The following is a 27,038-nucleotide window of genomic DNA, read 5'->3' on the forward strand; positions in this document are numbered from 1 at the left end:
CAACAGCTGAGAAAATATTGGTAGGAGGGGCTGAAAATGGACAAGAACCATACATCGACCCTGCCCGCTTATCTCGCGTCGAATGACAGCGGCAGGACTCACAGGAAAGTGAGGTGAGTCCGGGGTCGATGATTCGGTTGTGCTACCCCGTTTGGTGTTGGCAATTGGCATTGGCGTTGGCATTAGCACCAGCATCGACTTTGTTGGCTTTGGCAGGTACCAAGCGTCGTCTCATTACATCACCTTATCTGAATGTACCTCCTCTCCTTCACCTTGATTTTCCTCTCAAAAGTAAAAGTGAGGCAGCTCTAGCCTCAGCTGGGCTGCCACGGATGCCCTGCACATATGGCCGAGCTAGAAACAAGCATATGCACCTACTCTTCCCGATTGGGCAAAAGGCGTTGGCCGGCCGTCTATGGCCTGGTCGGTACGGCGTCGGTGGCTGCGTTGGAAAGATAAGATCAAAATCACCAAATGGTGCTTTGTTCTCGCCTTGAAAATTATCGAAATGAGATTCTGAGCGTCTAATGATGGAGAACATTAAACGACTGGGTAAAAGTGAATTGTCCAGGTGAGCGAGTGAGCAAATGAGGTCGAGTGAGTTTGAAGAGTCGAGTGAATGAACCGATGAGTAACCGTCTCACTGGTGGTGAACAGCGCTCAGCTCGGGCTACGGGAAAACCTACCACTATCTCATCATCTCACCTGGGCAAATAACATGCAGCCATCGCTTGCTCGAATTAGGAGTAGAAAGTGGGCTTGCCAAAATCATATATCTATCTCGTCTCACCGGCAACTGACAGCAGCCTGTATCGCATGCCACATGAGAATTGATGTGAGAGGCGCTGGCAAACGGGGTCATCTCCGGGATGAGAGACGACGAGAGCCTACACCAGACCCTGTGAAAGCAGCCCTGGCACATGTCGATGCTCGAGCCGCTACCTTGTTTAAATCACTTGATGTTTGTTTCCTTGTGAAATAGAAGCTAACAAGCCTCCTTGTACTCGACACAATATGATGCGATGTTCAAGGTGAGGCGAGGTGTGTTGACCATATTTCTGAGGGCTTTCCGATGGACCTCAGTTCAGAACGCAATGCACGATCGCACGAGTAAGCGACATACGGCTAAGGTGTGATGAGGCTGCTCCAAACCTGATCAGGTCAATATGAAGAGTGAATAGAAGTGAGGTGACCGATTGCTGACACTCACTGTAACAGTGACACCACGCTCCGGGTGCTCATGAATTTCACTTCAGCTTCTGCTACTCCGTACACAAAGGACGGCTTGTGCGTGAGTCTGTCTGTTGGGTATTGGTGAGATGAGCCGCCTTCAGACTTGCCCTCAAAGTCGCAATCGCATGAGTAGAACCAGAAGCTGTCATACAAAAAAACTCACCTCGACCTAATGCCCTCAATCGCACTGCCTCCGGGCAACATCCCAATTTCCCCAGAGCCGCAATGAGTTAAACTTAACCATAAATCGCAATGCAAAGTGCCCCCCCAAACTAGGCCTCCACGCCCTGCAAGGCCCTGCAGAGCCCAGAACGTGCGTTAGTAAGCCGCCCGAACAGTGAGAACGCTTCGCCCAAGTCATGTTGCAGACCTCCTCCAAGCTGACGCCTACCGGACTTCTCGGCCACCGTGTTAAGCCTCAGAGCAGCAATGGCTCGTAACCCGTAACATGCCCAAAACAGCATGGTGATGGACGAGGGCATCCAGGGGGAGTTACTATAGTGAGAGATCGTATCCCCCAGAATCTCGTATTTGCCCGCCTCTGCAGTACATAATCGCTGCGTCGCCCCCCATCTCACTCTCTGCTCCAGTCATCCTCTTTTTCGCACAGCAGAGATCTGACCGAACAAGCATGCCGGGGCTCGTAAAAATCCGATTTTTTGGGTGGTGACATTGGATTACGATGTGTTGCCCACCACCATCGCCACCACCACCAACATCAAGGCACCACCTGGCACCAACACAAGATACGCCAATGGCTTGGGTGCTTGGTATCGATGCACAGTTTCGACGAATCGAAGACCTTCCAACCCCGGACTTCGACCCAGCGAAAAACAAAACGGTGGCGGGAGAAGGCACACCTTATTTCCGCCTCGTCCGAAGGATCAAAGGCCGCACCGTCACACCAAGACCACCAAGACCTTGCTGTCCCCAGCGACTTGCAGGTTTTTCAAGACTTTGGTGTCTCCCATTCGCCTTGGAAAAGGCGATCTCGTGACAAGAAAGGGGAATATTCTGGGCAGGGTGCCGCCCTATCCGTTCGCCGACACACCAAGAGCCTTTTATCACGGTCTTGGAAGATGCAGATGCAGTCGAGACTCGGGAAGGATTTCACAACCCGCGGGTAATGTGACAGGAACGGACTGAGTACTTCGACTAGCAAATGCGCTTGACCAGGAAGATGAGCGTCGTCGGATCGGAGACGGATGTGGATGGGAAATATGAGAAAAAAATCGTTGGGGTCGCATAGGGCCAACTTCGGCTAAAAGAGAGACTGAACCGATCAACCGACGACGAGATAGACCCGACGATTCGACGACAATGATGAGCCGCCAAACCAGGCCTGATCGAGGGTAAAACCGCGAAAGGAGAAGGACGCCTTCTCTCCGGGCCCTCCAGTGCGACTCCAGAATGCCACGCCACGACCCAAACGACCCAAGTCGAGACAGGAAGCCCCATCGGTCCTGAAGTTCTCCCTCGCCTTCTCGAATCCGAACCTCTGTGCCGTCCCACGATCCACTTTGCCGAGCCTGTAATCAACGAGGCGTCGTCAGCACCGACAGGGGATGATGCTAGACCTGGTGGGAACCTGCGTCTCTCCGCTCTTGGTGCCAACTTGGCAATCCGCTGCACTAATATCCGGGGGCCAAGTGACTTTTGTCTGCCCAGCCCAGCGTTTTGAGCAGTGCAGTGTTGCTAGTGCTGCTAGTAACGGTGCGTCTGTCTCCCTTCCACCGCATGTTGCACCTCACACAACCGTTCTTGTTTGATGTACCGTAAGCTTCGCCTGCCCGCCTTCAAGAGACGAACTTCTGTGGGTTCGCCTCTTCGTCTTCCTCTTGGCAACTCTGACCGCTTCGTCGCGAATCGTCCCACGCGGGTCTTTCGGGTACTAGCGACCCAACACTGATGAGTGTATTCGAAGGTTCGCATCAAATACGGGAAGAAAGTCTGCAATTACCAGGCAAGTGCAGTACGGTGTACCTGAATCCGCGCGCTTACTTCCATCGATCTAACGGGGATCCCCTCGTGAGTACGGATAGCAGACTCACTCGCCTGGGTTGAGGTCTCCGTACATGTCAATTTGCTCATCGTATGGGGGTGCCCACCCACAGTTCTTGCTCCCGATTGGGCGCGCACATAAGCACGTCAAGATGGGGAATCGGTTTCATCTTGGTAGCTGTCGTAGTACCTATGCTTGAAGCTTTTGAACAATGGCATTCGGCGCTGCGTACCCGGCCACTGCTCATTCGCTGGTAGAACCAAATTGTGAGGTGTGGTAAAGCTTGCAATTACCGTACGAATGGGCGTCCAGACAGAAGACTCTCTGGCTACTTGAGTCTAGACTGACTCTCGCCCTCATTGTGGATTGTCTCTGGCGTCGTCACATTGTGGGACAAGAGCGAGAGTCTTAAGCCAACGGCAGGCTTCATTTGAGGTGTGGCGGTCCCCCTCGTGGCAATTGTTCCAACGAAGTGGCTTGGCCAATGATGGAAAAGTGTCTCGTGCGTCCGTCTGTGCCTGAAGATCGCGACTCCTAGTCCGCGAGTCTTTTCTCTGCTCCAGCCCTGCATGGTGCATATTGTAGGAGGAACCTAATTTGCTGTTGCACCAGACTCTTGAGTGTTAATGTCGCGCCGCGGTCATTTGTGCGAGACATTTGAGCTTAAGGAGCCTCTGATAAATGTTTGCCTCTCGATGTGTCTAGCCCATGGCGGCTATTGGATGATTGCATGTGCTCCCTGTTGATGTGCAAGCCCGAAGCTGTCTTTGGCAGCTGGTCATTGGAAGCCAACGGGTTGACATGGTGAGGCGATCAGCTTGGGGAACCGCTAGGCTCTAGGAAGTCCCAGTCTCGGCGGTATTCTGTGGCCAATGTGCTTTTCCCGTCCTCATCTCCTGAATTCCGCCACTCCGATGAAGGAGGAGAGCGGGAGCTTGGAGGAGGGGTGGAAGAGAAAAAGGGCGTAGAGGGATTCGCGCGAGCGGTGTCTCGGGCAGTTGTCATCTTCGAATCCGGTCCAGGCGCTGCAGCATGCCTACGAAAGCTTGGGGCCCATGCGTTCTGTCCTCTGTAACAGCGGCACCCAAGTGCTCGCCCCGGAGAGTGGCCTGAGTCGCCAGCGGAAATAGTATCGCATGGCTGGCGGAAGACGCAGAATGGCTCAGCCAGAGTGGCTCAGCATGCCCCTTTGCGAGGTGAAGAGACGGCAGACAGGGTCGGGGTGACCCCTCGGGAAGTTGTATGGGTAAAACGACAGAGCAAACGGACGATGGCGATCAGCGAGTATGTCAAACCGATCCTAGTCTCCTACCTTAATCCTGAGGCGATGGAGACGCCCATGTTCATTGAGAAATGGGGCCACTATTGGGGGTATCTTTGTCGATTTCCTTGCCCGTCGCGTAACAGGGTGGATGTGCGCTGTATCTGACGACGAGCAAGCCAAGCGCAAGTTGGAGTCCATTTCTTGAATGCGTTCCGCCGGGGTGGTTGTGGCAGATGACGATCGCTGGTGGGAGGGTCTATGCCTCTTGTTGGACGCAAGGAGTGCTGAGTCAGAGTCGGTCAGTAATCTCAATAGACATGTATTCCGAAAGACCTCGTTCGTTATAGTCTGACAGACGAGCCACGCGCCGGCTGGGCGGAAAGTCGACACTTCGGATGGGCCTTTGGTCGCGTAGGCGTGCACTCCCCGCTGTGTCGCTGACTCTGGACAGGCGGGTGGAGTCTGTTCATTAACCGTGCGGGTTCGCAGAATTGTGAAATTCCGGGATCAAGTACCTCAGGCGCACAGAGTGGAGTGATGGGCGCTGGTACTTCCCGACGGAGACTCGAGAGGAACATTGTGGCCATTTGTTGCTAAGCATTTAGCCAAACCGAACCAAGGGCAGTGGAAGCGCCGCCACGGTACCGCCAGCACATGCGCGCACGCCATCTCGGAGGCTGGCGGAAGGTGAAGCAATGGAACGAGGAAAAGAAAGCAGAATAGCAGACATCTATTGACAAGTGTGACAAGGTAGACAGTAAGACTGACCTGACAGAGTGGGGTGAATCTGTTGGAGTCTTGGAGACGCTTTAAACTTGAAGGAGCTGCCTCCGAGATGATCCAAAGATTCTAGACCTGTCTTGCCTGTGGTTGCCTGAGTTGTCGTAATTTCTTCTCTCCCTCCCTGCCCTGTTGCTTCATACATCTCGATAACGAACAAGTTGGAAACTGCTCGGGTAGCATGCACCGCGGTATCTGCAAAAAGACATTACCGGCAAGAGCAGCTTCCACAATCGACAAAGTCCAGGAACACCGGGCTGCGGTGCCGTTCGAGATGATGTCACAGACTCCAAGCTGACAGGCCAGCGGGCAAGTGAGGCTACGACAGATTCAGGTCCCTTGCTGGCATGCCTGCCACGCTTGCCATGCCTGCCATGCGGTGCCGTGCTAGTGCAGCAGTTGGGACCCGGTAGTGAGTCTCTGCTCCTGTCGTTCCGAGCTCTCTGTGGCAGGGGTCATCTGGAAGGTGACTTCCAGAGGTCCTACGGTCCCAAAGAACGGAGAGGAACGGTAGGAACAGACGGTCAACACTCGGACAATGATATGGCAGTGGCACCTGGGGGAAAGTGCTGCCTTGTAGTCTTGTCACTTGAGGCTTGAGAGAAGGGAAGAACAGACAGAACCTAAAGGCAAAAGAGAGGAAGGCATCCAGAATACGTCGCTACGTATTCCGTCTGCCAAGCAACTACGGGGGCCCCTCCTGATGTATCCGTAACGGCCACTCAATTTCACCTTTATCTGCGCTTGCGGCTTACCTTAGTCACTCTACTAAGGAACGAATATGGAGTGTACGAAGGAGGTACTTCTTACCCAATCTTTCTCTGCTTCTCCAATCTCCAAGTTACAAGTCACCAAGTACATAGCCCCCCCCCCCCCCCCCCGGTGGCCCCCTCGGCACACCAGATGGCCCCGATCATCCAGCCACCGAGGTACTTCATCTTACCACTAAAAACTAGCACCGATTCGATGTACCTCACAGCGCTGAAGGGAGACAGTATCAGAAAACGGGCTGTCTTTGGGGCCCTCCGTTTTGGCTTTCTTTCACTTTTCTCCCCGTTCACTTCCTGGGTATATCCGTACGAAGTACTTCCTCCGAGGGACCGCGTAATGAGAGACTTGTCATTAGTCAATGTAAAGCATCAGCTAGCCAGATCACATTGCGCTGACACCGCAAACCCACTTTGCCAGCAAGCTTGCAGCATCAAGAGCATCAGCAATGCAAAGAAATACCACAGCAAAGGCTTGGAACCCTCCCATCGGGCAATGTTTCCTGCCCATCACTCATAATTTCACCAATCCAGACTCTAGACTCAAGAACCAGAGGCAGAGTCTACTATGTAAAAACCCAAAAACCAAAGACGGCTCAGACAGGGGACCCTACTGACACCGAGAGTTCAGGGACCGGGCCAAGACCTTCCCGTCGCTCGTCCTACACTCAGGCCGGCCGCCCTCGACTTTCCAAAACGGAGGACACGCATCCCTTCCACGCCATCCCATTGTCCGTGATGCTGCAAGCCTGCAACTGTCCGGGGCATCCCGCCACGCCTGCAGCAGCCGCAAGTATCCGGGGGACTGCGTACGGAGATGGTACAGCGTGCGTACGACGCCTTCTTGCAGAAAAGCAAACATGGTAATAGGAGCACTCCATACAGGACAACGTACCTTTCTATGCACGGCTGGCTTCCTCTTCTCCCTGGCCAGACCTGAGCCGCCATTCGATCCAGCCGTCTACGGGTACACAGTACGTTGCAGGAGGACTCCGGCCGCTGCAACCTGCAGAGTCTTGGAATTCGACACGGCTGCCGTACCGAATGCCAAGCTTCGAGCGGTGGAAACATTGCCGTACGATAAGGCCAAGAAGTCTCCAAGGCGAAAATCCAGCGACAGCGAACAACATGAACAAACTAAGTCACCCACTCCCTTGTGTGCCTGCATCTGGCTTTTGCTTTCTTTTCTGCTTCCACTGCCGTCGTTAATCGTCCAATATCTCTGCCACCAGCTATCCGAACATTGAATACGCAAGCAAGGTAGCCAAAACACGTCAGGCTCAGTAAGAAGCGAAAGAGTATTCCTTGACAATACTCCGTGCGTACCGTTTAGTACCTCTCAGACGGACCCAAGTACCTTGCCTACACACGTCCATTCACTACGCTATTCTAGGAAAGCCAAGTACCTGGTCCCGGTCCTGGTCTCGCTCCTCTCCTGCTTCTACGGAGTAAAGTCCTGGGTGCCCTTTTCTTCGGTACCTCCTGGTCCTTGCTCTTGCTGCTCCGACTTTGTATTCGTACTTGCTGGCACGAAAACCGGTAAGGATAGGATAGCGGCAGCAAAGCAGAGCAGCGACGGAGTAGTAGCAACGGCAGCCGGGATGGATGGGAATTGCTGGTTCCCTCTGGCCCTCTATGGACAAGGATGCGATGCCCATGCCATGCCTATCTTCCTCTCCATGCCATGCTCCCATCCAATCCACATTGAGGTCCCGCATCGCCCATCTCCAAGACTCCATCCCATCCCATCCTATCCACGCACCACGTCCCATCCCAACCCATCCCATCACGCATCGTCCATCACCCATCCCCTATCCCGACTGTCCAGCTCTGTGGTCCACAGCTCACAGTCCACAACTCTCGGACGGCACCGTCGACGGAGAAGGAGGGGAGCAACGAGAAAAAGGGCCAAGACCCTGGAGGATATAACAAGAAAGAGCCCCTGTGCATTACCCGCCGTATTTCCCACTTTGAAATCTTCCGTCCAGCCATTATCCGTACTGTTGCTGTATTCGTGCGCTTTGCCCTCACCTTCGTTGGAGATTGATGAATCCCGGGTTTGAATAAACCTGCCGCTCGCTCCACGCCTGCCCAACTTCTTCACATTAAACTACACCAGTTCTCCCACCCTCCAACCCATACCTCTTCTCTTCACCTCCCTTACCTCTTTTCTCGATTCACCTGTCTGGGACACATCACCGAACCTCATCGACCACCTCTTACAACGGGCGCCAATTCCATGTGAAGCCGGGTTGAGCGTTAGTGCACCTGTCCAATCCCACTTTCGCTCCCACGTACGTCGTTCGTCCTACGTCTACGCCGTCACCCGCACCCACCTTTCCGATCCTGCCAATTTGTATTTCTGAGCTCCAGAAGTACGACTCGACTCGATTTGTCTCGCTGTTCATTCACCAGACAAACCGCAGAAAAAGGAAGCAGAAACCGACTTGCCAAGCAACGCAAGGGAATTCAGCTTTGGGCTTTTGAGAAACCCATTTTCGATTATCAGTCACTTCTCAGACCCGTCAATTTCCACGACTCTCGGCCTCCGTCCGATCTTTAGAGTGCCCTCCATTTACCACACTCAACCTCCAATTCGTGTACATTCAAAAGGTCCGCACTCGTCGCTCCGACTTGCCAACAAGATCACCAGCACCTACCTACAACTTGTGTGCACCGCTCGCTTTCTGCAAATCCAATCTCCATTTCCCTCATCAAGAGTACCGACTTGACTCTTTTTGGCTTTTCCTCCTCGGAACCCGTCGACATCCCACCGGCCTTGCCTATTCTACAAATACCCCAGGCCCTTCATCTCTTGAACAGAAAAAGACGTCAACCCTTTTGTCACTCGCCCGTCCTCGTTAGCTCTGTCCGTCAACAGAGCATTTAATCGATGGCTGCAAGCTTCGCTCGTTCGAATCTCATCACCGCAGACTCATCCTCAACCGTCGACAGCATGGTTTCCCAATCACCGGCTCTCAGCGCAGGCCACTCAGATGCCGCTTCTGGCACCGGAACGCCAAACTCGTCTCCTCCTGCCTCAAGACCTCGCAGCCCCGAGCTGAAGCACCACGAATCGCTGGATGCCTCGGATCTCGAGCCTCTTGAGCCATTGAACGTCAAGAATGTTTGCTTCGTTGGTGCTGGCTTTGTTGGTAAGTGAAACTTTCGCGATGACTATCGGCATCGAATTCTCCCCCGCCGCCGTGGTCATGACTCTTGTCCAACCTTCACCCTTGTTTAGCCTATGCTTTTCAAGGCTTGAACGGCTTTATTAGCTGCAGATTCGAATTAGCTGGCAGGCGTCACGAACTCTATATCGTTGAATGCTGCGAGTGTCAATGATTAAATATGACGCAAGCACTGTCGTCAACCTCGGACTCATACAGACCTCGTATTCGATAGCATCAAAAATGGAACTAACAAATCGTTGCAGGTGGCCCAACTGCGGCTCTGATCGCACTTCACAACCCCGACCTTACCGTCAACGTCGTGGACCTCAACGCCGACCGTATCGCCGCATGGAACTCTCCCCATCTCCCTATCCACGAAGCCGGCCTTCCCAAGATCGTCCGCATCTCTCGTGATGGCGCCAATGAGGCGACAGCCTTCCTCCCTTCAGTTAGCAACTCTGTGAAGATTGCTCCTCGCAAGCCCAACCTTACCTTCACAACCGACGTCCAGCGATGCATCGGTGAGGCAGACATTGTCCTCATTTGCGTCAACACGCCCACCAAGACCTACGGACTCGGTGCTGGCTACACCGCGGACCTGAGCGCTCTGGAAGGAGCGTCTGAGACCGTCGCCAAGTATGCGAAGGATGGTGCTGTCATTGTTGAGAAGAGCACGGTACCAACGGGCACTGCTCGCATGATCCGCGAAATTGTGAGTTTCTTAGTCACAAAAGATTGGACGATCACGACGTGGTCCGTCTTTCGGTAGAAATGAACCGAGACTAACACCTGAACAGATGGCCCAGTACCAACCCGACGCCGAGTTCGAGATTGTCTCCAACCCTGAGTTCCTCGCTGAGGGAACCGCCGTGCGCGATCTTATGCACCCCGATCGTATTCTGATCGGCAGCTCCACCACTCCTGCTGGCATTCGAGCCGCCAATGCCCTCAAGAGCGTGTACGCTGCCTGGGTTCCGGAACAGAAGATTCTGACCGTCAACACTTGGTCCAGCGAGTTGACCAAGCTGGTCGCCAACGCCATGCTGGCTCAGCGTATCAGCAGCATCAACAGCATCAGTGCTCTCTGCGAGGAGCTTGGTGCCGACGTACAGGAGATTAGCCAAGGTATCGGCGCGGACACTCGCCTGGGCAAGAAGTTCCTTCACGCAGGTGTTGGATTCGGCGGTTCTTGCTTCGAGAAGGATATCCTCAACTTGGCCTACATGGCCCGTACTCTCCACTTGGACACTGTCGCCGACTACTGGATGGGTGTCCTCGATATCAACAAGTACCAGCGTGAGCGTTTTGCGCAAAAGGTACACCGCGCTCTCAATGGTAACTTACGCCGCAAGAAGGTGGCCATCCTCGGATTCGCCTTTAAGGAGAACACCAATGATACCCGCAACAGTATTGCGGTGCACATCATCACGGAGCTGGCTCACGAGATGCCCAACGAAATTGCCATCTTTGACCCTGGTTGTGACCCTGTCGAGGTGATGGAGGAGGTTCGCCAGTCTATCCCAGACGAGCGTGTTGTTGAGCGTGTCAAGGTCCACACCAACTGGAGGGACACCGTCCACGGCTCGAGCGCTATCTGCATCCTTACGCCCTGGTACCACTTCCGTTACCCGAAGCAGGCTCAGACTACTGCTCGTCGCTCATCTGTGTGGAGCAGCCCCGAGGCTTCTCGCGAAGAGGCCAAGGCTTTCATCAAGGAGTCTCTATCCGAGATGGACATTGTCGAACTTGAGAAGTTTGTCTCTCGCACCAGCAGCAACACGCACACAGATCCGTTGAAGCGCATGAAGGCCGAGGCTGAGTGCCAAGAAGGCTGCAAGGGTTGCAACTTCGATGCCGCCAACGAAGACCTCGGCGACCCAGTCGATTGGGAGTGGGCAGCCTCAGTCATGAAGCGCCCTCGTCTTGTGCTCGATGGACGCAACGTCGTCTCTGTTCCTGACCTTGAGAAACTTGGATTCCAGGTCCAGGGCATCGGCAAAGGACTGGTCATCTAAGATGACGTGGCCTGAATCATAATGACGAGTCAAAGAAAGGGGTAGATGAGCGAGAGACTACATGAAGCTTTGCATTTCGTTCGGACATACAACGGCCAAAGGGTAAATTGGACGAGAAAACCTCAAAACTGCACAGTAAGGCGTTCCGGTGGGCAAAGGCAATGGGCGGCGTATCGTTATTCGTGGCTTGGAGATCATCACTTCTGGATCCCTTGGCTTCTTTCGCTTTCACTTCCACAATGCTGGAGGACATTCTGGGGTCTAGCCAACTTTGTAATTCTGGCCTTTTAACTGCCCTAGAGGTAGAGGTGGGGAAGCTTTCGCTGATAATGGGATCAATATACCCATGAGTACACATATTTTTGAAGACGAGGATTCTAATCTGGCTTGTGAATCGACTTTTGGTGATCTTTGATATCGTCAAACCACGCATGCTGCAGTCTCACTCAACTAGCAAGTTGAGCCTCATGTCTAAGACCGTACACAGTGATATGCCTGCAGCGTGAAGGACGACCCGGTCCCGACTCGGCAGAGTCTCCGCCGAATAGCACCACCCATATTGGCTCACCGCGGGGGGTGCTTGCGCGTCCCCAGGTGAACTCGATCCACCGTTTTTGAGACTAATCAAACGGTAAAGGTGAAATTGGGTGGTTCTGAATGACGATCGGGGAATCGGGGAAGAAATTGATCATTCGCGCTGGGGGTCCTTGTCTAATTTACCTGGTGCCACGGTGGGGGTGGTAACTGGGGTTGTTCATTTGTTCTTTGTTCCTCCGCTATAACTTTATTCGAATTAACGAGCCCCCTTGCCCGAGGGCCTCCCGGGTTAAACGGTACTGATTTCGCCGTTACGGAGGGGAGATGGGTATTTACGGCGGGAATTCCGTACAAAGGAAGTATTTGGGCCCAGATTGACGAGATTGTTGTGTGGATTTGGGTGATGTGGTTTTAGGGGTGATCCACTCGCAGCTTGATGATTGACTCGCATACGCGGAGCTTTTTGCGAGGTATCCGTATCCGTACTCCGTAGAGATGGGGATGGAATACCTATTACATAGGTAAGTAGACGACTCTACGAATTCCAAGTCCGACGTTTTGTGCATATGTCCAAAGCTATCACCATTTGTCCATATTGATCGGGTCGAAACGGAAGGGTGGCGGTGGCCTGGCCTGCAAATTGCAATATGTGTCCATTAGTTCAACGAATCTGTGAACGACGATCTTGCGACATTCCCGTCGGCGGCTCTTCCGGAGACGTTTGTGATAGATTACCCACCTCCCAATTAACCAGCGATATGCCCCCCCCCATTTCCCAACCGGGCCCCAGCTTGGTGGGCCTGAATGGGTTGCGTTGGGTTTCCCGCTGGGACGTATTCCCATTGGCGGGGATTCTTTTCGTTGATGCACCGAACTTTCGACCGTCACTATCAATCAATGTTTCATCCGGCTACTTTACGGCAGGCCTGCTTTGCGCTACGGATACTCTCTATCAAACATCGGGCCCTCTACCCGGTGGGATTGAGAGATCGCAATATGGGTTTCGATATTCGGGAATCTTGGTGGTATTATCCTGGTTCCCTTTTCGGTTCCGTGACGCCATGCTCGCTATGCAGGCAGCGGATGGGAGGATGCGGCTCATTCAGTGGCAGGTAGAGTGCAGGTGGTGTGGTTGACCGTTGACCGCTGCAGGCTGTTTGGGCGCCATCGACGGACCGAGAAAAGCTTGGCCCTAGGTTATCCGTCCTCTGCCGTCTGCACTGCTGCCGCCTGTCCCCTGAGCTTGGTGTATTGATTTAATGGCCGGTGTAACGATAGCCCACCGTAAACGGTTCGGCCAGGGGACTCGGCCGATGTATCATGTAGGTAATCTGGCCATATGGTGGGTTTCCTACCGCTATGCATCGAGGGATCAAATGCCGATGTGGATTACTTGGAGACGCAAACTTTGGGGTTCGATTTTTTTCTTCTTCTTCCTTTTCCTTGGCGGGACTCGGGAGGCGACGCGCGGGCGGAGCGGAGGACGAGGAATCTCTGTAGGTTCTGGACTTCTGGACCATGGGCCGAAGCGTGTTCCACAACGGAGGTCAGACACCGTCCAGGAGAGTCCAGACAGGACTTTTCTCGAACATCGAGAAGTGGTCAAGCTTGCATGTAGGGATTAGGGGCTTTCTACGAATACAAGTCTCAGGATCCCTTCGGCTGAGGCTCACCATACACACACGCGCCCGCGGCAAAGAGAGGAGTTTTCTGGCGTAGGTAGTGGCGCAGGAGGCGGGGCCGGATCGGACGGCGCGGCGGGCTTTTAGGGGGTGGTTCACGGATCTCCCTTCTCCGCCCCCGGACGCGTATGTCTTTCCGGGTGTCCGGCACGGCTAGGCCTGAATTGTAAAGAGGAACGCCATATGGTCAGATATCTGACGCGGATCGCTTGAAAGATTTCCCCTGAATCCCGCACATCAAGGCCGGTTCAGGTAACTTGCGTGCTTGCGAATGTTTACGAAATCTGGCACGTGTTTGGCTAGGGCGAAATTCTCTTCATCTGACCTGGGTTGTCATATATCCCTTTGCTATTGTGTCTATGAGACAAGAGAGTAATTCTTGCATGGCAAATGAATGGAACGGCCTTATTAGAGTGTCGGTCATGTTGTTTCAATCGTTGACGCCTTGAGGTTCATCAATCAAAAGTAATAATTGGCAAATATCGAGGCTCATAATCCGGGAGGTGCGCACCGTGAGTAAGTCAGAGAACTCCAGATATCAATCTGTTTCGAGTGAGCACTGTTCGACCTCCCATCAAGCTTCGTTTAAGGCGCTTCTGAACTACAATCTAGAGTTCGAAAATAGTCTACTACTCGCGGATGCTAAGAGATTTGATCGTGACAGCACCGCCTCGAGCAAGTGTGGCATAGTTGAAGACGCCGTACCGATATCCCATGAAGTAGACGAACCCCCGATCAATCTCCTGATGTGGCTCACCAAGAGACTCAAAGTTGACACCATCAGTGCTGAAAGAGAATCGTCCCTCCTGGTCATAAAGCGAGTTGACGCCAACCTCAAGACGCAACCAGATTGTGGTCCCGCTGACCTCAACACCTTCGATCTCGTCCCCCTTGTTGACTGTATGCCACCCGTCATCCGGGACCATCAATATGTTGTTCAATGTCTTCCAGTCGCCTACAATGCACCCTCCCCAATAGAATGTGTCGGTGCTCTTGCGGTAGTTGAAGTAGGATGCGAAAATGCCCTGGTTGTAGCGCTGTCCGGGCCCGGATACGAGGTCGAAGCCCTCGGTGGTCTCAAAGTCGAGACTCGGGACCGAGTGGGAGAGGTATTCCCAGTTGACGAGGTCGTAGGAGCGGGCTATCACTGCTCCGGGTGAGAAGTGAAAGGTCGAGGCCGAGTAGTAGTATGCATCGCCGTGGAGGATTAGATCGATGTCTGGGAGGTCTTGCCAGATGATGGGGTTGGTGAAGTTGGTCTGGGCAAAAGTCCAAGCCAACAACTGGAAAAACAAGAAGTAGATGAACATGATGATATAAGAAGAAGCCCCTTATTTGCAAGATAGATTGGAGTGAAGTGTCTTGGTGAGCTTTAGTGTACAACCAGGTGCGAGACAAATCACGGTGATCCTCCTATAATCCTTTCTGACCACCGAGATGAGGACATGTTCATCTCCTCATTTACCGCAATTATCGACTTAAATCAAACCGCAGACACTTTATTCGCGAGGGAGTACCGATATGTCATCGTCACAAAGGCATCCTCACGCCTAGACGGCAAAATGCAAATCTCCGGTGGGCCACCCGGTGGGATCTCCGGTGGAGTGGTTGCATCTATTTCGTCGAATCTTCATGTTCAACATCATTGAGATTTAAGATGAATTGAAAGTAATGAAGCCTGATTGAAAGGTCTCGGACTCTCAAGGTATTCTGATCATCATCGTCGTCGCCCGAACGGATGTCTTCATGGTCCGGCAAGTCGGGCGCAGTGAGGCAGTTGATGGGGCCTCTCGTCTGCGGCATCGCGCGGGCAACCGGAGCCGTCGTGCTTCATACAATCGTTGTCATTAGTGCTTTTAGTCTCACAAACTGTAGCCTTTCGGATTCTGGTCCCCTTCCGGCAGGCTTGTAGGTTTCGGGCTGCCAGTAGGCGGATCAGATGGCTGCGCCGCAGACAGTGACCGTGCCCCGCACACCGGCCCGTTGTGGGGCCATAATCGAGGGTACAATGGGTCCATCGGCGTTGGCCTCTCGGTGATCACGGGCTAAGCGGGTCTCGACGGCCGCGAATCACAAAATCGGGGCTTGCGTTCGCAGCTTCTAGTTCGCGACGAAATTCCTCTTAACCAAGGATTCCTCGGCATCATTAGATGTCGTCTCCTTGATACACCCAAAACGGGGGAATGTATGTTTCACTACTACATTTGAAATTCGAACATTTCCATCCCTAATCAAGTGCAGTACCGTTGGTCTTTGTGATGGTTCTCCGGCGATTGAGCGGCTACTTCGGCGAGTTCAATTACATCGTCCGTCTAGAGAATTATATGCACATTCTAGAGTTTTTCTATCCTACGTCGTGGCTACTATTTGGTTGCTGACTTCAAATGGGAGCGTTAAGTCACGCAATAACCTCCAGTCGTTGGGCTGTACCTGCATCACCGGGGTTATAACGGAACTAGGGCACCAGTGGGAACTAGGGATGGATAGAACACATAGTAGCTCACGAGCAAGACTTGGAGGACGTCAGGATACGGCGTGTACTATATAGTATATAGCTAGAGCCTGCGACCCTCCACGCCACATACCCTCCGGGAGGTCTGCCGCAAGGGCGGCTGCGCCCTTGCCGCCATGGCGTTAAATATAAAACAAACAAACAAACAAACCTGCATCACCGGCTTTCGACAGCAGCGACGCTAGTGGGTGCTGAGAGAAAATCGTTTCTCTAAGTCTCTATTGCTGTTAGCAACAATAATCAAGACTTTTCTCAGAATCAGTTCAGGACTTATAATCACCAAAGCGCGGCACGTCCCGGATATCCCAACGTTCCTGTAGCCACGCGACAGCTAGGATCACTACCTGCGGTAGGGCTTGACTCTAATATCATCTTGTTTCCGGATATACCGCCGAAGTCTTGTCTTCTTCTGAGGTACCGCCGAAATCTCATGGGCACATGTGAAAAGATGATTCTTCGGCCGTTATCGTCAAATTCGCACTGCGTAAGCTTCAAGTTCCCAAATTCTCTCTTCGCCCAGTTATCTTTCACAAGAACCCAGAGCCAGACGCCTGGAGACTTGAATGAGAAGCTGGGGTGCGATTGAATGGACTCGTGGCAAGAAAGTCAACTCAGCAAGTTGGGATGCGGATGGGGGGATTTTTGAAAGAAATGAAAAGCTAATATTTCAACTCATACGCAATATATAACAAATGCCCATTAACTACATGTGAGAGATCCAGACAACGAATTAAAGGTATAGTAAAGACACTAAAATTGTATTCCTCACTTGCCAGTCCATCGCATCAAGTGAATATAGTCTACAACGTGACGGCCTGTGAAACATGTATTCGACGGTCTCGGGGAACGGTTTGGTTCAGCAATGTGAGTCTACCATGGTGAAGACTTGCAGGCATTACAAAATGGAAGCTTAAAAAGATCAGCATCTGATATGATATCCACAATGCGGTATACGAGAAAGCCCACTAGGATCTGTGCCATGTATAGGTATTCCGAAAACCGAGACCGACAGAGGGTTGGTTATTCCCACGAGACTTTCGGAAAGTCAAGTTCCGAAAAGAACATGTATGCATGACTCCTTCCATTTCGCGCAGTTTGCCTCAGCAAAATCGAGCTTAAGGGGAAGTTTAGGGAGTGAACGAGGCGGGGAGAAGCACAAGATTTGCAAGGCAAGACTGAGATCTAGTTGAAGTTACGATAGCGGATTCATATCATACGACAGTTATACTAGCGCTGTCAAGAATCTAGACGGTGCTTCATGAATGGTGATGACTGTGCTTAGACAATGTATTACCAAGGGCATGTTATCTGAACTCACCGACCTATAACTGTTAAGAGCCTTCACCTTACGCCTGTTGAATTATGGACAGCAACGGCGGGTGTCACACCGCTAATGTGATTATCACTTCGAGAACTTACGGCATGAATCGTGTCGTAGTAGCAGAAATGTCGTAATCGGATGTGGCGGAATCTCTTGAGTCAACCTTACTCGAAAGAAGCTGCTAATGTTTTAACTCGCAATCGGATTCTGTAAGTAAATTAAATTACCCACATCTTTATAAACTTAGAAGACTCGAAGATGGTAGCTAAACGCGTGATACTCGCATCCTTTTGTATATATAACCATAGCTCACTCCTCAGTTGCTTTTGGTTTCATTCCCCATCATCACCCGATTCGACTCTTACTCACTCATATCCCCTCCCCTATTCATCTATCGCAACTAAGTCAACCATCACCATGCAGGCTCACTCAGTCATCCTTCTTGCCTTCGGAGTTCTCTTGCAAGGTGCTTCGCCATTCACCTACTGCAAGGCAGCTCCTGGAGACTGTAACCGAAACAAGGTGAGTAATGAAGACGTCAAATTACCATGTAATCTCGTCTCTGCTTTGCGAAACTGACCAAGGAGTAGTGTGAGGAAGACAAGGCTATGCACGAAGACCCGTTGAAAGTCTTCAAAGCTAGAGTAAGGCAAACTACTCATCATTATCAGTGGCATGGTGTAGTTCGATGCTGACATGATTTGTCTAACAGTGCAATGCCAACGCCAACACCTATGACTGCTGCAGCGGCGACATCTACTGCCCTTAAGCAGGCTAATCTGGCCTACGTCCACTCGAAATGGAGTCGCTACCGGCACAACCTAGTGCTTCATCAGGTCTATGCGCAAAGATAACATTTGCGCCTCGTTGGCTGGCGCAGGCCGAAGTCTGTACAAGGAGAGGTCCGCGGGCTGGCTCTTGGGGGGAGGAGGTCACGCTGGGTTTATATAAGTTCAGAGATTCCGCTAGGAGCCATCACAATTTAAGCGTGCTAGAATGAATGCCCCGCCAGAGTGAAACTATGAGCTAGAATGCGAGTGCGGCGAAGTCGTGTGGGGCCGTATGAGAACACGACAACACGAAAATTCAGCGATTGGCTCCTGTTGAAGCGCACTTACATTCAAGCACGACTCTGCGTTTCTTGCGCGACGCTTAAATAACTTGTGAGCCATACTGATCAATGTCACAATCAAGTACTGTAAGTGAAACTTTTTTTCTCACAGTATTTACAGCGTCAGTTTGTCTCGGTAACCCCGATTTCAAAAGAGACCTCGTTTGTCTAGAGAGATTTCCACTGTTGATCAAAGATCTCCTTGGCCCCAACCGATGATCTAAGGTCCAAGATGGGTCTCGTTCATTTCGAGGATGGAAATGTCCTCTTTTATCCTTACACGCCTTCCAAAGCCGCAGGCGTCATTTTCTTGTTTCTTTTCGCTGGTATCTCTGCATATCACATTTGGTTGATTCGCAAATACAAGACAAAACATTTCATGCCGATGGTACTCGGTGGAATATGTAAGTACTGAAGCTTTTGCTTGCTTGAATTCCCTATTTCCCCCGAATCTTTATCTTCTAAGAAAAGATAGAAACGCTGACGTCCTCCACAGGTGACACATTTGGACACTTGGGACGCGCTTGGGCAGGCTCAGCGCGACTGTCCCCTAAGCCATTCATGTTACAGCTCATGCTCATTCTCGTCGCGCCTGTATTCATCTCGGCGACGATATACGTCAACCTCGGACGCCTGAAAGAAGCTTTGCTCGGCCACAAAAGACGGAAGTGTAGCCCGACTAGTGTCTTCATTCTGACGGACATCATCGCCTTCTGCACACAAATTGGCGGTTCACTCGTACAAGTGATTGCAAACCGAAAGTTTATGGAGATTGGAGGCCACGTAGTCCTAGGTGGTCTACTTTTCCAGCTCTTCGTCTTGGTCATCTACTTTGCTCTCGTCATGCGCTTTCAGCGGGCTACTCAAAGGGAGACGATTTATGTTCAGCATTGGAGGCGTTACGTCTGGACTCTGATCGTCTCGGTGGTGGCTATCTGGGTGCGCAATCTGGTGAGGGTGGCGGAATTTGCAGAGGGCTGGTACGGGTTCGTCAACCAGCATGAAGCCATGATGTACATCTTTGACTCGTTCTTGATGTTTTCTGTCATGGTCGCATTTGCCGTCTTCCATCCCGGCCAGCTGAATGATGCAGGGGGGGTGATGTCTAAGAACAGACAACGCATCAATTCTGAGCAGGTCGTGATGGGTCCTTTTGGAGACATGGCCTAGAGGAGAGGCGTGTGAAAGAGTCCAGAAACAAAACATTCTTGTTAGACAACTTCCAGAACCGTCATGTAACCAGATACGAATAGTTCTCTTGCATTTTGATATGTGATTTCAGAAGATCTGCCCGCGGTACTAAGGACTAGGTCTTGACCTAGGCCCGACTGACGAATTTCTCCTCCTAGAGGGACAGACGGTAACAACGGAACCAGGGAACCAGCGGGAACTAGGGACGGATAGAACAGACAGTAGCTCACGGGCAAGATTTGGAGGACGTTAGGAAGAGGCGTGTACTATAGAGTATATAGCTCGAGCCTACGGCCCTCCACGCCATATACCCTTCGGGAGGTCTGCCGCAAGGGTGGCTGCGCCCTTGCCGCTACGGCGTTAAATAGAACAACAACAACAACAATTTTGATATGTGACTTTGATTGGCTTCATTGTCACTACTCTTTGTATCCAACCCCACCACAAGGCTACGGTCGTTATGACAAGGCAGCAACAGTTAAAGTCCCTATGGGATGATAAAAGGTCTCCTTGGGCCGATTTTATGTCATTGAGATATAGTTTCTGACGTCCATGTAGCACGGACAGAGTCGCTGCAACCTCAAGTCGTGGTTGCAAAGTAAGGGTAGTGTTCCGTTTACAACAGCTACAAGATCGCCCTTTCCTGCTCGAACAATCATATACGACCATACCCATTGGAAAATTCGGGATCCCGTCCGCTCTCCCATAGACAAGCTAATGAGGGCCGGACTAGTAGTTGAGTCGGTGACGATCAGCGAACACCTGGTGTTGTATGTTTTTTTTTTTTTTTTTGACGTTTGGCGGGTGCGGCCTACGAGATAATTATGAGGGTGGGTTACGAGAGCCGTTTTCTGAAGCATTACAAGTAAGACAGTTAATCCTAGTATTCATTTTCTCTGAAGCTGATATTCAAGGAAGCAAGGGAAGTTTAACTAGAGACTACAGTTTGGTTCAGTGCATCTAGGTTTAAGTATGAACATCGCGTCGCGAGGGCAATGCACCCGCATTCTCTAACGAGCGGAAAGTAGAATTAACTCGAAGCAATTATGAGTGCCACCAAAACGGCTCCATCTATGCTACATGCGTTAGATAGTGAAGCACCCTGGGGAACTCAAGCAAATGGCTTCCACTGTTCCTCACACCAGTCCCAAAACTTCGCAGTGTACCCTAAACCGCCATCGGCTTCAGGCTGCAACGCATTGATAATGTCCTTCCTTGGGCAGTCCGAGTCTGGGTGCATGCGTCCCCAAGGGATGACATACGCGCCATTATTCTTGAGAGAAACCTCGGGCGACAGGCCCGCGAAGAGCTCCGTATATCCGCCAAACTTGGGGTCGTGGAGTAAGGGGTTGATGAAGAACATGGCCAAGGTGGGCGTGCCAGCGTATGAGCCAGCCTTGAGGTTCCCAGGATTCTGCGTCACGGAAACGATGTCGGGATAGCGGGTAGCCATCTCGCGGCCCAGCACCCAGTTACCGATTTTCGACACGGCGTAGTTCCGGGTACGGTCCGAGGTGCCCTTTTCAAGAGTGCTAAAATCGATACCGTTGGTGGGCGATGATGCGTCGCCCAGAAAGCTAGAGGTCCACACGACGCGGACCGAACCGCGCGGAGCGGTGGTGACGGCTGCACGGAGTTGGGGAATCAACAGCTGTGTAAAGAGCTGCGCTGCGATACAATGCATGTGTCGGATTGGAAGTCCAATTCGACCGCGAGTAAGGGCAGAGCATGGGCCACCTCGAGGGAGTACAATTAGACCTCGACTACTGTCACGAGTTATGGCACGCAGCAATGGGCATATGAAGTGGGTTAAAGTGGCTTGAAGTAACCCATCTAGAATGAGCACATGAGAGCAGTCTATATACTAAGAGAGTGTGATATCCACGTGAGAAAGCACGTGGCAAGATGCTTGACAAGTGCTGATACCATTCCTGTTTCGTGACAACTACCCACCCAACCTCCGGTTGGAATCTCCCTTCTACTCCTTACGCAGAATCAATCAATACAGAGATATTGATACTTCGTCACCCCAGGACCCTACGGTTCGAACCAAATTCCCTGTGAAAGGAATACCAACAGCATGCCAACCATAGCTTCAAAGCCCTGTTTTGTCCGCGCACCAACCTCGACGCCTAGTGCGCCAGTTCCGACATTGTTCCATAGGACATCTAGTTTCGATTCTTGCTGAGCGAAGGACGCGGCGGCCTCCTTCACGCTTTCAAGGTCTTTGAGGTCGAGAGGGAGGACTTTGATATGGCCGGGGTTTTTGGGGGCTGGGGCGGCGCTCGTTATTGCTTCAATGGCCTTCTCTGCTCGTTCCTACTTATTGAGCGAGTCGAATGGTTAGCGCCGGAAATACATAGGAGCGAATGATGGTAACATTTATTATGCGGGCTGAGTGGAGAAGGAAGATAACCATTATAATGCACGTAAAAATAAGGTTAAACTGACTTTGGATCTTGACGCCATGTAAGGCCCTGATCTCCTCGCGGCCAAGGCCAATTGCCAGTCGCCAGAGGGTACAGCGCCACTGGAAGTGCCACGGCCCCGCAGAGCAATTGTACCGCCGTATTGGGCCGTAGCACCGGGCCACTGCCGGGGCGCCGTTGAGCCTCGGGGGGGGGGGGGGGGGGGTTAATACGTGTGTTTCCAGCGGCGGGAAGGGTTCTGGCAACAGAACTGGCAACAGGCACAGCTTCTCAGAAAACCAGTTCTGAGCATGGAATCAGCCCTTTTGGCAACAACTATACCATCTCCGGCCTGTCTCAGCCACTGATTCAGAAAAGAACATTGCATAACTTTGGCGTAGATGAGAGACTGGATCCGGCAGCCAAACTACAGCCAGAAGAGGTTTGGCATCACGGAAAAGGGGTTTCCGTTGTTTTTATGCACCGATTACATCAGCACTGGCAACTGGCAATTGGCTTTGGACGCGAGGATATCAGGGCCTAAAGGCCCCCCTACCAAGTATTCTTAGTTGACCGCTACTATATTGTCCCATTAGGAAGCCTATTCAAGATGAATCCCTCAATCCTTAGGCAACACCCAATACACCTATTCACTCTATATACAAACTTGTCCATAACTATCTCTTTTATTCTTCGTCCACTTTTCCGAGTTGCAAAAGCTTTCGTTGACCGACGCTACTATACACTTACAAAAATGCAATTTTCGACCATTTTCCTTGCTCTCTTTGCAGGCATTGCCCTCGCCAGCCCTACTAGTCTCGAAACTCGCCAGAATACAGCTGTACATAGGCTATGCCCCTACCTTTGCAACGCAAACTCCAACTGACATATTATAGTGCGATCTTTACCGCAAAGACTGCTTCTTTGGAAAAGGGAGTAATGCCGTCTTTGAGAAGTGTCTGAATACATGCAACAAGGACTAAGGATGCACGCTTACGCCCTAATCGCCGCAAGGAACGATTCAATTGGTTACTGATATTTGGAATAATTGGTATTGGCCAACTTGACACGTAGAAGTGTTTACAGTGGTTGGTGCTATGGATATGAACCGCAGGCTATACCTAATTTAGATTCTTGGTTCAATTAGACTTGCAAATGCTTCTTCTCCTTTCTCTCGCTACCTACGGTGTTATTTTCGTGATACCCTGGCCTATATGTCTAACGGCAAGTAGCATGTCGAGGTGCTAAGCAGCCACTTAAGCCAGACAGAACGTTACCTAACAACCTGCATGCCTGACGGTGGTCTATGGCTCGCCAGACTTAATATGCCAGAACTGTATCGAGGGTGCGGAAAAGAAAAAGAAATCTTCCCAGTCAAGCCTCAGTATTGAGATGTTTTGGAAACTAAGTACGGTCAAGACATAATAACGCTTTTGCCCCTATTGAATGCATCTCAATACGTGCGGAGACTAGAGCCCATGAGGTATCTACGACAACAGCTTGATACTCTTCCAGTAGGAAACATATGCCTTAATCGAGCTTTCCCCCACCGATGTCATGTTGGCCATGGTTGAACTCGCATTGCGGGAATTACTGGTGTCCAGGACAACGAGACCACATGACATTTTGACGAAATCCTCTCGAAGAAACCGGGCGAGGCCTGCAGCAGGATTACCTGGTCCCGGCATAGTCTCCATTAGGTTGAGCCAGGTTTCGAGTGGGACAATGGACGAGCTGCTTATCCGCAGTTCCTCGGAAAGCAGTCTAACCACCTCCTCCCAGCTCTGCCGCACTGGGTTCTCGAGGTGGTATACTGCACGGGACGGCTCTTGATGGAAGAGAATCTCGGCGAGGGCTTCGGCGGCCAAATCAACCGGCAGCCACGACAAGGTCTAGCAATTTGTATTAGCAATATGTAATCACCCCGACTTTCAAGCCAGCAAAACGGCCTAGTTTGAAATTTGAACTTACCCCACGCAGGTCGGGGAATTTTCCCAGCTTCTGAGACGAAGCACAAACGGCTACGAAGTGCTCAGCAGAGTTCCAATAGCCAGTGCTAGAGCCAGCAATCTGGCCAACTCTGATCACCGCCGCCTCGATATCAGGATGGTCTTGTGCCGTGCGTTCGATGAGTCTCTCGCAGACAAACTTGGCTTTGGCATAACCGAGCTCTAGCGTCCAACTTTGATCCTCGACGGACGCCTCGGGAATCAATGCCTCTCCGTTGATCGATGGATAGTTCCCCACCGTAGAGATGGAAGATATCAGTAATAGCTTTGGCTTTTGTGTCAGGTGAATGCTTGCTTGGCGTGCCAGCTGAATGAGGTTCCGCAAGCTCGAAAATGAAGCCTCGAACGACTGCAGACCCATTCTGAAGTTCATGGGCCACGCAATATGTACGATGTGAGTTACCCTGGCCGCGAGACCCAAGTAGTCGACCTCGGGCAAGCCAAGCCACTGATCTGCAGTGTTTGTCTGGTGAACTTCCAACTTCTTCCACGTGTCTTCCTCGACAGAGACGTTTCGTGACGTTACCGCATGTTTCTGAGCTTCTGTGGGATTTCCTTTCCCAGGTCTGTTCAAGCAAATGACACTGCCCACGTTATCATCCGCAAGGAGTCGCCCAACGAAGAATGACCCGAGACTGCCAGTGCCGCCCGTGAGCAACACCACGGCTTTCCGCTGCTCTTGGAGGTCGCCTCTGCCGGAGTACTTGTCCGCCAATCGTTCAATAAGCTTTGCCTCCGTGAGGACGCCGTTTGTCTTGGATGAACTGGGAATCAGTGCCTCGACCAATTTATTCACAGAAGGGTTGCGATAGACGATATCGTCTTTAATCGCTTTGATCGCGAGGACGTTGGCTGTCTCAGGCCCAGCAGCGGCATGTGTTGCGCGCAATGAAGCCGTCAGCAGCCTTCGTAGTCTCGTCGCTTGAAGGCTGTTCATGCCACGTGCGAAGAAATCATCGTCGTCTTGCCAATCACTATCATTGCGCAGCCCCATGACGTGCTTGATAACGAGATTTTTGATACTGCATGCAGGTGAGGATAGGTCGATTGGTGGTGCAACCATGCTGTCTTCGAGATCGCGGTAGACTGCCGGCAAACTTCCTTGAGACTGCGCTCCGGAGAACGGTGCCCTTATCTGATCTCGGGAGGACTTCGGGAGCGACAACGAGAATGGCGGTCGGCGACGTAATCCTTGCATGAGCATCCATCTGATGGCCGGCCTCCTCAATTGTCGGCCAGATCGAGGCCTTGAAGTTGTCCATATCGCCGGGGCCGACAGGTCTGACAGTCTCTACGATGACACCGAGTTCGAACTGTCCTTCTCCGAATGCAGTTGCGTCTCTTACGTCTTCATGCCGTCTGAGTAGGGATTCCAGTATCGTTGGCCTCACCTTCTCTCCGGTGGCAAGACAAATCAAGTCGTCTTTGCGGCCTGCGATCACGAAATCCAGCTGCCCCACGTCATCAGCGGAGACGCATTCTGTGCGTGCCACGATCATATCCTGCAGTTCGAAGCGCTCCTGCCATCCAAACGGCTTCATGCTTAACTTGTAGCTGTAAGACCGTTCATCTTCGGATTCGGCCTGCGCACTCTCTACATCTGCATCGATGAGGTCAAGCTTGACTTGAAGCGGCCGGAGTATATCAGCACGCAGTCGAAGCCGACGCCAATCGTGTCCCTTGCCGGGTACAAAAAAAGGTGTCATCGGACCAGTTTCCGTCGCACCGTATTGGCCGACAAGCCTGACACCCGAACGTTCCAGTCTCTCACCGACCGAGGCTTTGGGTCTGCCTCCGCCGAAGCCCACGAAATCTAAGTTGCGAAGGATGTCATGCCCTCTGCCATCTGGCAAGCCCTCAATCTCCTCCAAGATAGATGGTACCGTCAAGAGAGCCTTTGCTTGGGAGTCCTCTATGAGGGCTGCGACGTTGGCACCGTTGGGGATGGTGGAGGGTACAGGGGCGCAGAATGTCTTGCCGATGTTGAGAGATAGACAGACAGACACAAAGCCAAATCCCTGTCTCTTCGATCAGCTTGGGAACTGGAAATATCATGTATTTCTTCTTCAACTTACGTGGAAGAACGGTAGTGTGGAGACCGTCAGTCCGTGAGCTTCAGCGGTCGATGCGAAGCTGTGGCATGTGGCGTAGCCCAGAAAGTACTTGTGGGAGCAAGGTATCGGTTTTGGAAGACCTGAAGTTCCTGAAGAATGTAGGATGAGAACTTGGCGATCATCTTCGGAAACGTAGTGATTCGCATTGGCCGCGCGAAAGGTGAGATCCTGGCATTCTGCGGGCTCATCCGCAAGAAATCACTCGTAGCCGGATACAGAGCAGATCGCCGTCATGTTTTCATCAGGCATCTCTTTACCATCCTGAAATTCAGCACCCACCGCCTCGGCAGCTAGGGGAACTAGGCGGGGAGAAACAAGCGCAAGTTTCGCGTCCGTTTCGCGGATGAGATGTCGTGCGGACGGCGCACTTAGACGCGCCGACAGGAGGACAACCGGCACGCCCATGCCCATACAGGCGAGCACGCAGATGACCAAGCCAACATGGCTTTCCATGAGCACCGCGACGGGAGCGCATTTCTTCACGCTTCCATCGGCTGCAGTCTTGGGTGGGTGAAGACTGGTTGTCTGTTGCATGAGCCATGCCTGGCAGCGGATGATGGCACGCTGTAGCGTCTCATATCTCAAGGGCACAAAGCTGTGGCCGTTTCCAGCCTCGTTTGCTTCGGCCTGGAGGCCAAATAGGTGCTTGGGATTATTTTCGGCATGGAAGTTGACCAATTCGGGCAGCGTTCGCAGACCGGACGTCGAGGCGTGCTCGAGGCTCACCTCGGGCGTTCTGAAAGATGACATTGGCGCGTACGTATCTGGTTGACAAGAAAAGATGAATGGATAGGAGAAATTGGACTGCGGCAGACAACGCACGTAGTCCGAAGTAGTCTGCCGGCGATACCATCAAGAACGACCCCATAATTGTCGTTGCCCTCTACACACAGCAGTGGGGTTGAATGACCAATCAGGT

General features: G+C 52.0%; 8 protein-coding genes across 8 annotated transcripts; 4 read left to right on the forward strand and 4 right to left on the reverse strand.

Moving 5' to 3' along the window:
• Positions 1-4,291: 4,291 nt before the first annotated feature.
• BDP81DRAFT_430558 (uncharacterized protein) lies at positions 4,292-4,826 on the reverse strand. Its single transcript, XM_060590618.1, has one exon. The coding sequence runs from the start codon at positions 4,695-4,697 to the stop codon at positions 4,536-4,538; it is 162 nt and encodes a 53-aa protein (XP_060444517.1). The 5' UTR covers positions 4,698-4,826; the 3' UTR covers positions 4,292-4,535.
• Positions 4,827-8,524: 3,698 nt separating this feature from the next.
• On the forward strand, positions 8,525-11,242 carry BDP81DRAFT_43592 (nucleotide sugar dehydrogenase). Its single transcript, XM_060591085.1, has 3 exons — positions 8,525-9,201; positions 9,483-9,931; positions 10,017-11,242. Exons 1-3 carry the CDS (start codon positions 8,940-8,942, stop codon positions 11,232-11,234), a joined length of 1,929 nt encoding a protein of 642 aa, XP_060444518.1. The 5' UTR covers positions 8,525-8,939; the 3' UTR covers positions 11,235-11,242.
• A 2,840-nt stretch (positions 11,243-14,082) lies between these two features.
• BDP81DRAFT_321333 (glycosyl hydrolase) lies at positions 14,083-14,763 on the reverse strand (the record flags this gene model as incomplete). Its single annotated transcript, XM_060584603.1, has 1 exon — positions 14,083-14,763. One exon carries the CDS (start codon positions 14,761-14,763, stop codon positions 14,083-14,085), a length of 681 nt encoding a protein of 226 aa, XP_060444519.1.
• Positions 14,764-17,703: 2,940 nt separating this feature from the next.
• BDP81DRAFT_407444 (uncharacterized protein) lies at positions 17,704-18,055 on the forward strand (the record flags this gene model as incomplete). The annotated part of the gene is made up of 3 exons (XM_060589019.1): positions 17,704-17,808; positions 17,877-17,930; positions 17,999-18,055. The coding sequence occupies 3 exons, from the start codon at positions 17,704-17,706 to the stop codon at positions 18,053-18,055; spliced, it is 216 nt and encodes a 71-aa protein (XP_060444520.1).
• A 574-nt stretch (positions 18,056-18,629) lies between these two features.
• On the forward strand, positions 18,630-19,567 carry BDP81DRAFT_491303 (RTA1 like protein-domain-containing protein; the record flags this gene model as incomplete). The annotated part of the gene is made up of 3 exons (XM_060595308.1): positions 18,630-18,801; positions 18,894-19,495; positions 19,535-19,567. The coding sequence occupies 3 exons, from the start codon at positions 18,630-18,632 to the stop codon at positions 19,565-19,567; spliced, it is 807 nt and encodes a 268-aa protein (XP_060444521.1).
• A 1,023-nt stretch (positions 19,568-20,590) lies between these two features.
• On the reverse strand, positions 20,591-21,947 carry BDP81DRAFT_430567 (uncharacterized protein). Its single transcript, XM_060590619.1, has 2 exons — positions 21,669-21,947; positions 20,591-21,270 (listed from the first exon to the last, which is right to left on the reverse strand). The coding sequence occupies exons 1-2, from the start codon at positions 21,677-21,679 to the stop codon at positions 20,700-20,702; spliced, it is 582 nt and encodes a 193-aa protein (XP_060444522.1). The 5' UTR covers positions 21,680-21,947; the 3' UTR covers positions 20,591-20,699.
• A 706-nt stretch (positions 21,948-22,653) lies between these two features.
• BDP81DRAFT_430568 (uncharacterized protein) lies at positions 22,654-23,112 on the forward strand. The gene is made up of 2 exons (XM_060590620.1): positions 22,654-22,837; positions 22,893-23,112. The coding sequence occupies exons 1-2, from the start codon at positions 22,751-22,753 to the stop codon at positions 22,977-22,979; spliced, it is 174 nt and encodes a 57-aa protein (XP_060444523.1). The 5' UTR covers positions 22,654-22,750; the 3' UTR covers positions 22,980-23,112.
• Positions 23,113-23,483: 371 nt separating this feature from the next.
• BDP81DRAFT_450746 (uncharacterized protein) lies at positions 23,484-26,987 on the reverse strand (the record flags this gene model as incomplete). Its single annotated transcript, XM_060592567.1, has 6 exons — positions 23,484-23,888; positions 23,968-25,113; positions 25,157-26,023; positions 26,081-26,295; positions 26,377-26,883; positions 26,942-26,987. The coding sequence occupies 6 exons, from the start codon at positions 26,985-26,987 to the stop codon at positions 23,484-23,486; spliced, it is 3,186 nt and encodes a 1,061-aa protein (XP_060444524.1).
• Positions 26,988-27,038: the final 51 nt, after the last annotated feature.

This window comes from Colletotrichum phormii (genome assembly GCF_030913505.1).
Source record: "Colletotrichum phormii strain CBS 102054 chromosome Unknown BDP81scaffold_12, whole genome shotgun sequence".
In the NCBI taxonomy this organism is placed as follows: Eukaryota; Fungi; Ascomycota; class Sordariomycetes; order Glomerellales; family Glomerellaceae; genus Colletotrichum; species Colletotrichum phormii.

What these genes read in the sequence shown, in the direction of transcription:
- BDP81DRAFT_430558 (XM_060590618.1), bottom strand. Translation starts at nt 4,697, where the DNA reads ATGGACTCCAACTTGCGCTTGGCTTGCTCGTCGTCAGATACAGCGCAC.
- BDP81DRAFT_43592 (XM_060591085.1), top strand. Translation starts at nt 8,940, where the DNA reads ATGGCTGCAAGCTTCGCTCGTTCGAATCTCATCACCGCAGACTCATCC. An exon ending in CGTTGGTGCTGGCTTTGTTG is followed by an intron (nt 9,202 to 9,482) that starts GTAAGTGAAACT and finishes AAATCGTTGCAG; the next exon opens with GTGGCCCAACTGCGGCTCTG. An exon ending in CTCGCATGATCCGCGAAATT is followed by an intron (nt 9,932 to 10,016) that starts GTGAGTTTCTTA and finishes ACACCTGAACAG; the next exon opens with ATGGCCCAGTACCAACCCGA.
- BDP81DRAFT_430568 (XM_060590620.1), top strand. Translation starts at nt 22,751, where the DNA reads ATGCAATTTTCGACCATTTTCCTTGCTCTCTTTGCAGGCATTGCCCTC. An exon ending in AAACTCGCCAGAATACAGCT is followed by an intron (nt 22,838 to 22,892) that starts GTACATAGGCTA and finishes GACATATTATAG; the next exon opens with TGCGATCTTTACCGCAAAGA.